This window comes from Dicentrarchus labrax, unplaced genomic scaffold (genome assembly GCF_905237075.1).
Source record: "Dicentrarchus labrax unplaced genomic scaffold, dlabrax2021, whole genome shotgun sequence".
Lineage (NCBI taxonomy): Eukaryota > Metazoa > Chordata > Actinopteri > Moronidae > Dicentrarchus > Dicentrarchus labrax.
The window spans coordinates 3,202,660-3,211,579 of NW_026136701.1; the positions used below are offsets into that span (position 1 = coordinate 3,202,660).

Below are 8,920 nucleotides of genomic sequence, written 5' to 3' on the forward strand. Positions count from 1 at the left end.
CTCTTTTTGTGTCGTGTTTTCTCTTTTTGTGTCGTGTTTTCTGATTTGCCGTTGTGTTTTCTCTTTTTGTGTTGTGTTTTCTGATTTGTCGTTGTGTTTTCTCTTTTGTCGTTGTGTTTTCTGATTTGCCGTTGTGATTTGCACCTCAGGGCCACCGTAGAAAACGGAGGAAATAAAATGTATGAAAACATGGCCCTTTAGGGCTTCCGTATTACGCTGAAATCACTGATATTATTTATTTTTTATATTTTTTTCAATGTATATATTCTGAAGCCTTTTGGCTGGATACACACGACTAGCTCTACGAAAAAGTTTCTTAACTTGATATTTTCATTGTTCATGGATTTGTTTATGGACAACAGCAAAAATTACTTCCAGGTGTTTTTTTTTATTATCAAAGCAAAATGCAGTAAACTTTTTAGTAGAAGAATATGAGTTAAAAAGGATCTAGCCCTCTATGTACTTTCCCTCTTTATTTTATTTTGTGTATTAGTGTCGTATATATGCTTTAGTTTGTTCTCTGAGACTCTGAGTGCCTTTTTATCCATCTCATTTTATTACATATGAGATATGTTTAAGGTAATGCTGTACATGAATATTTGTTTAATGAAAATAAACTCAGTCTCCAGGAAGAGCACCAGGTTTTAAAGCCAATTAGGCCAATAACTACCTCCACCAATCAGAGACGTCGCTGAAACACTTTAGGATTGTGGGTACTGTAGTACTCCTTTGTGAGCTCGCAAATTTTCTTTACGGTCTTGTGACTCCCTACAGACACATATACCGTATGTCAACGTCTCACTTACACATATATATATTTACTGACTATATGTCGCCTTGGGCTTCTAAGAATACGTCAAAACCGCCGCCATCTTGGAGCGGGGATCAGAAGCGCCAAATTAGTTTTCCCGCATTCACATCAGCTCTAAGGATGCAGGACTGTTGTGCTGCTTATGGATGTACGAACAAAAGAAATGAAAAAACCAAACAACAAGGGATAATATTTCACAGGTAATAATGTGTTTTATGATATTGAATGTTACGAAAGTATATTTCTGGTGATGAAATTATATTGTTTCAGTCTCATGTTTCAGTATATATAGTTATCTATGGTTGGTTCGGTGACGTTTTCAAAATAAAAGCACGACCGTCAAAAAGGTACTGCATGAAATATTGAGCTGTGAAGCCTTTAGGTCTTTTTTTTTTTAGATTGTCATTAGATATGAGTATAATACAGGTGTAAAAGCAAATACACATACTATTAAGTGGAAGAATAATAAACCTACGCCTACTAGTACTAGGCATTACATTTTGAAGTAGATTATATTAATATCAAACGCTTAAATTTTCTCTGGACTCGATCATAAATACATGTCTGTCAGTTGGAACTAAAAAAGATCCCCGCTGCAAGATGGCGTCTCTATTGACGGATTCGTTCCAATGAACAGCAGTAGTCAAGGCAACATCTAGTCAGTAAATATATACATAGACATATATATTATGTCTATATATATATATATATATATATATGTCACTTACATGAGTACCGGATATACACTGGCTGCCCACTTGCCGTCACGTGAGGAAGTTTAACCCGAGAGGCTTCCACTATTGGCTGAGAGGAGCACGAGTGCTTTCCTATTGGTCCATCCCTCTGGCTTTTTATGTCTACATCATCAGAGCCGGTCTGCGTTGTTGTTTACATCTGTTTGTATTTGCATGGCCAGATGTGCTCTCCGTTTGTGGACAGTTAGCTGGACGTTAATGATGGAGCTGTTCGCTGCTTTACGTACTGCGGTGGATTTCACATTACACGTAACGTTACGGAGAATGGGCATTCAAGAGGTTTCTGTGTAATCTTAAGGTCACTGTCACTGTTAATGGGCTTTCAACCGTTTTTCAACAATATCCTTAAATTAACGTTTCACCTGACAGAAAGCTGAGACACAACATCTCGCTGATGTTTCATATTTGTATTAGCTAACGTTAGCTAGTGATTTGAATGTAATGTAAAGGCAGAAATGCGGTAGTAGAAACCCTTTTTGTCGCCTGGTGCGATCCTGTTTCGGTTTTCTTTCCTCCTCCTGGCTTTGGCACGTCTGTCACCTGATTAACTTACAAGAGGAAATTGACACCGAAATGGAAGGCTGTATCTTTTTGTTCTACCTCACGCAGGAGCTACATATAACTTTCTGAACGGACAAACCTGACGATAAGTTGATGATTTAAAGGGAGTGACATGTGAAAAAGGGAACCGAGAATAGGTGTGTCGTCATTCAGCTTCAACTTCTCCCAAAGTGGAGAAAACTCGTCAAACTTTAGCTGACTTATTGCACTTATTTTAGCACTGTCAGTGTAGCTTATGAAGGCGCGTGTCGTGTAAACAGTCTCCCACGAGCCATCATGGCAGACACACAGAGGTCTCTGCCAGCCCTCAGGAGGCTCAGCTATGCGGTGGGACACTTTCTGAACGACCTGTGTGCCTCCATGTGGTTCACATACCTACTGGTGTTCTACCACTCAGTGCTGGGATTCCAAAACGAATATGCAGGTTAGTCTATCTATCTATCTATCTATCTATCTATCTATCTATCTATCTTTGTATTAACATCTGGACAACGTCTGCTGTCCTATACAGTAACCCTGCCTATAATGTTTTAACCCATTAATGGAAGTGGAATTGAACTATTTCCTTTACAGCACTTAAAGTACCAGCTGAGCTAATTACAATTCCACTGAAGTTTTTTAAAAAGTTAAAAGGTTAAGAACTTCCGATCTTTATATCTTGATAGATACTTTTTCTGGACTGTTACAATATAAAGAAAAATGATTATCTGTTGCTTTTTCTTGATCCAGTATTTCCATTGTGCAGACCTTAATGTATTGCAATGGGATTAAATGAGTAACCCCTTGTGACTAACAACAGAATATAGTATGATACAGAGATGGCTGTATGCCTGTTCCCATTGGATTCAGAACATCTAGAGCTTCAATAATATGTGCCTTGATCCAATATAAATCTGATATTACCATGTTAAATACATGTTAAATTGATTGTGCCTGTGCTGTAGGTGTGCTGCTGCTAGTTGGGCAGATAGCTGATGCTATCTGTACGCCTCTCATTGGTTACGAGTCTGACCGAACCCCTGGCTGTGGCAACTATGGCAAGAGGAAGACGTGGCATTTAGTTGGTAAGTCAACTAGACAGACAGACAGACAGGTAGATAGTATTACAGTGTGGCTTTACTTTACTGCTCCACAAGACTTAGAAATGATTTACCCCTCAACAATAAAGTGTACACTCAAAAAAACTGCAGTCCACATCCAGATTTCTTTAATGTAGTACAGTAAAATAAAAATTCCGAGTCTAAACCATTTATACATGGGGATATAGGTTAAAACTTTACTACACACTCATATTTATATAACTTTTACATACATACTGCTAGAATCTTGCAGCCCAACAGTGGGTGGGAAAGGGTTAATCAGTAAGAAACCAGTCCAGTTGTCCAGTCTTGAAGCTGGTCCCTTCAGCTGTTATGTGCATGTTCTCATAAAGGGTATTCATGTAACTTTTTATGAAACTGCTGTTTGGACTATGCTCCCATACTGAACACTAAACATATATTTTATTGATCCTGTTCAGGTCAAACGGTGTTTTACAAGAGTCTATAATGACAGCTAAGTGTATGGGCTGGCAGTAGCTCTGTCCAGAGGGTCATCTTTTCAAGTCTAGCATGGGCCACACTGTAGAGTGTGGACTGGTAGAGGTGTCAGTTCACCTCCTGGGCCGAGGTATCATTGTGCAAAGCACTGAACCTCTAACTGCTCACGGGGCAGCCCATCACTCCACCACCTCTCCACACTACAGGGCTTTGTAACAAGGGTAACATAGCAGCTAAACATTGCCAAGTTATCAGAGAAACAAGCTGAGCTAACGTTAGCAGCAGTTCGGCTCGCAGCCCCTCCGGGACGTCCTTTGTCTTCCAACAGCGTGGGAGAAGCAGTGATTTTTAAAGGTGGAACTACTTTATTCAGTGTTTTTAGTGGTTTTAATCATTTTGTTTTGGAGAGGAGGAGAGCTCTGTGGATAACTGGGCTCCCGGTAGAAACCTCTTGACTGCAATGACAGCAATGGTGGTGAAGACACCAACTCCCATGATCCCATGCTACTTCACAACATTATCAAACTTCATCTTTTGTTAATGTTTTGATGCGAAAGACGCCCTAGCAACAGCAATGCCATGTTATTTGTTTATTTATTAGTCTACAATAAAGTGAAATTTAAGGTGTTAAGGGTTATTTAATCGCTTTTTGTTGCAACGTGGGGTTAAAAATGACAGAAAAGTAAAAAAATAATCTAAATTATTCCTGCAGTGTGATTCAAGTGTTTGAAATTTGGCAAGTTTGAGGACTTCATTGGTGTGTTTTGATTTTTTTTTAGTTTTGGAGCAGAATTTGATTGTGTGTGCATATGATTGAGTTCATCTGTTCATTTGTGTGAATGGGAAGGAATAGTTAGGTGTAACAACACACTCAAAGTCATTTACATGCTGTTTGCGTGTGTGTGTGTGTGTGTGTGTGTGTGTGTGTTTTCTAGGTACACTGAGCGTGCTGCTGTCCTTTTCCTTCGTCTTCAATCAGTGCCTGGGCTGTGACGCTCTCACCCCACAGTGGGCCAGCTTGACCTACTTCTCCCCATTCATTATCGTCTTTCAGTTCGGCTGGGCTGCCACTCAGATCTCCCACCTGTCTCTCATTCCGGAGCTGGTCACCTGTGAGCACGCTAAAGTAGAGCTCACTGCATACAGGTACGTTTTGTACACACAGTACACACAGCGAGGTAATCAGCAGATCCTGAATACACAGTTTCTCCCTTGTGTGCAGGTATGCGTTCACAGTGATAGCTAACATCACAGTGTACGCAGTGGCTTACCTGCTGTTCCACGTCCAGGCCGGGGAGGGCGACGACCCGCTCAGTGATGCTCTCGGACCGGCAGATATCCCCATCTTCAGGGTGAGCTCTAATCACATGACACTTTACAATGTTCAACAGAATAACTTAACATTTTCTTCCTGCAGTAGCCTTTTTTTGGGTTTGTGCCTGTGTGTTAGTTCACTGGTTCAGTAAAACATCCTGCTTGTCTTGAGGAGAGATGTGGCTATGTTTATGCAGATCAGGTGACACTGTTTTCAGTTTTGGTGCTTAAAATGGAATGAAACTGAGCTTGCATTTCTGCGACTTCTTATTGCAAACACAAGTTTAGTCTGTAATGGAAAACAGATCGTTACAAAACATGTTTGATGTACGTCAAGTTTACCTCTTTCAGTTAACTGTGCATTATTTCATTGGGATGTTTATTAAAATGTAATTTGTGTAGGATTTAGTGGCATCTAGCAGTGTAGTTGCAGACTAATTGAACACCTCTGGTGTCTGTATTTGATAACCTGGGAATTAGAACGGGCTGTGAAGTGTTTAGGTGAAACTACAGTGACCAAAAAAAAATAAAGCACAAAAAAGGCCAAAGGCCCAATTACAGCCAGTGTTTGGTTTGTTCCTTCTGGGCTGCTGTAGTAACATGGCATAGTAGACGCCATGGAAGGCGACCCGCTCCCTCTGTAGATATAAACAGCTCATTCTAAGGTAACAAAAACCCAATGATTCATACAGTGCATCCGGAAAGTATTCACAGCGCTTCACTTTTCCCACATTTTGTTATGTTACAGCCTTATTCCAAAATGGTTTAAATTCCATACACAATACCCCATAATGACAACGTGAAAAAAGTTTGTTTGAAATTTTTGCAAATGTATTAAAAATGGAGAACGAAAATATAACATGAGTAAGTAACATAAGTATTAGCAGCCTTTGCTCAATATTTTGTTGATGCACCTTTGGCAGCAATTACAGCCTCAAGTCTTTGAGTACGATGCTACAAACTTGCAAACCTATTTTTGGGCAGTTTCTCCCATTCTTTGCAGTACCTCTCAAGCTCCATCAGGTTGGATGGGGAGCGTCGGTCCAGAGATGTTCAATCGGGTTCAAGTCTGGGCTCTGGCTGGGCCACTCTAGGACATCGAAGCCCCTCCTTTGTTATCTTGGCTGTGTGCCTAAGGCCGTTGTCCTGTTGGAAGATGAACCTTCGCCTCAGTCTAAGATCCAGAGCCCTCTGGAGCAGGTTATTATCAAGGATGTCTCTGTACATTGCTGCATTCATCTTTCCCTTGATCCTGACTAGTCTCCCAGTTCCTGCCGCTGAAAAACATCCCCACAGCATGATGCTGCTACCACCATGCTTCACTGTAGGGATGGTATTGGCCAGGTGATAAGCGGTGCCTGGTGTCCTCCAAACATGACGCTTGGCATTCAGTCCAAAGAGTTCAATCTTTGTCTCATCAGACCAGAGAATTTTTGTTTCTCATGGTCTGAGAGTCCTTGAGGTGCCTTTTGGCAAACTCCAGGCGGGCTGTCATGTGCCAACTGATTTGTGGAGTGCTACAGCGATGGTCATCCTTCTGGAAGGTTCTCCTCTCCACAGAGCAACACTGGACCTCTGTCAGAGTGACCATCTGGTTCTTGGTCACCTATCTTGACTAAAGCCTTTCTCCCCCGATCACTCAGTTTGGCTGGGCGGTCAGCTCTAGGAAGAGTCCTGGTGGTTCCAAACTTCTTCCATTTACGGATGATGGAGGCCACTGTGCTCATTGGGACCCTCAAAGCTGCAGAACTTTTTCTGTCTCCCTCCCCAGATCTGTGCCTCGATACAGTCCTGTCTTGGAGGTCTACAGACAATTCCTTGGACTTCATGGCTTGTTTTGTGCTCTGACATGCACTGTCAACTGTGGGACCTTATGTAGACAGGTGTGTGCCTTTCCAAATCATGTCCAATCAACTGAATTTGCCTAAGGTGGACTCCAATCAAGTTGTAGAAACAGGATGATCAGTGGAAACAGGATGCACCTGAGCTCAATTTTGAGTTTCATGGCAGAGGCTGTAAATACTTCTGTACATGTGATTTTTTTCGTCTGTTATTTTTAACAAATTTGAGAAAAATTTCAATCAAACTTTTTTCACGTTGTCATTATGGGGTATTGTGTGTAGATTTTTGAGGAAAAACATTTTTTTAATCCATTTTGGAATAAGGCTGTAACATAACAAAATGTGGAAAAAGTGAAGTGCTGTGAATACTTTCCGGATGCACTGTATATTTAGGTGATTATACAGTAATAAAAACATACCTATTATATTCCGTTTCTCATACATTTTACACACTGGAGCTTTAATCACAGAGTGTTTGGAATAATATCATCCATGCTGCTTGTTCAGCTGTTATGTACAGATTTCAAGTTTAACATTAAAATGATATGGAGCATGGCAGCCATGTTCACGACTAATCCTGATAGCAAACTATCTGCTGCCTTTAAAAGGGATGAGTACTAATAATATTTTCAGCCTTTGTTACACATCAGTCCTAGCTGTCAGCACCCTCAGTCAGCTGACTGAGTTGGAAGCAGGAAAAGGAAAAGATAAAACTGTAAATAAATAGAATAAACAGGATAAACAAGATAGCCTTCCTTGAACATCCGCCATGCTTAATTTGGTCACACATATGTGCTGAGAGACTGCTGAATTTGTTTTGCAACAAAGACTGCAACATGCATGCAGTCATTGGCTCCGTTCACACTGCAAAGCTTTTCGCTCAGTTAAGATTTTTCCCTCAGGTCTTGTTTTTGTTTGGCTGTTTACATTATTTTTTAAACGTGGCCCATATCATATTCCAGTGTGAACAGATCACAGTCCTGAGGTGACCCAAATGACGAACGTACATCTAGACTGTAGAGTATGCATCACAGTAAGTGTCCATCATATATATACACCAACTCAGCCCCACTGGAAACTAAAGATGGCCTTTCTGGTCCTTTTATGATGTGTGTGTGCTGAAGTTGATCAGATCGACTCTTATCACAAAGAGCACTATTGTTCCTCTTAGCTATTGAATGTGCACACACAGACCACACCCTTCCATTTATGTTGATTGTGGACTTTCATACATATTTCAGCTAGTTCACATTAATGAAAAAGAGAATGGAGTTTTTAATGTGCTTACAGAAGTGTTGTTGCTGTTGATTTAATGGTTCATTCTCATCCACAATGGACATTTTCAACACATTGTTTCCTTAAAGCACAACTCCAGACTTCATATTTAAAGTCGTATTTAGACTTTACATAGATTATTATGTAACTATTTCTCACAGTATTTGCAATGTGTGTGCATGGAACAAATAGAAGTTCACGTCATTATATACAGGAAGCTTAATGACAGGAATATCTGTCTCTCCTTAAATGTAAACATAAAACTTAAATTGGGGTGCAAGGGGAGGTTTTGTGGGCTTTCTGGTCCTGGGTTTTTGCTTTACAAAGCTGCCCTACCCTGATGTAGTGGAGGTTGTTGAGGTGCTTATGCAGCCTGACAGAATCGGTAGATGATACTGAGTGAGATTGCCAGTGATGAAAAAGGTACTAACCCTTTTTTTTTCATGTTAAAAAAAGACGTTTTGATTTACTGTAAATATTTTCTAAAAAGACACTATTATTGCAAATAGAACAACCAATTTAACTAAATTATGAATCAGAATCTCTTTTATTGGCCAGGTATGTGCAAACATATACATATTCAATTCAATTCAATTTTATTTGTATAGCGCCAATTCATAACAGAAGTTATCTCAGGACACTTTTCAAATAGAGCAGGTCTAGACCGAACTCTTTAACATTATTTACAGAGACCCAACAGTACCACCATGAGCAACCACTAGGCGACAAGGGCAAGGAAAAACTGCCTGTTAAAAGGCAGAAACCTAGGACAGATCCTCCGTCTCTAGGTGGGTGGTCGTCTGTCTCGACCAGTTGGGGTGAGAG

General features: G+C 40.4%; 1 protein-coding gene across 1 annotated transcript in view; it reads left to right on the forward strand.

Moving 5' to 3' along the window:
• Positions 1–1,647: 1,647 nt before the first annotated feature.
• The window catches only part of LOC127368936 (major facilitator superfamily domain-containing protein 12), a 14,984-nt gene continuing 7,711 nt past the window's right edge, over positions 1,648–8,920 (forward strand). The window contains exons 1-4 of the mRNA XM_051410138.1: positions 1,648–2,551; positions 3,072–3,191; positions 4,601–4,811; positions 4,888–5,017. Coding sequence (XP_051266098.1) covers positions 2,404–2,551; positions 3,072–3,191; positions 4,601–4,811; positions 4,888–5,017 — 609 coding nt within the window. The 5' untranslated portion in view covers positions 1,648–2,403. The remainder of the gene's footprint in view (positions 2,552–3,071; positions 3,192–4,600; positions 4,812–4,887; positions 5,018–8,920) is intronic.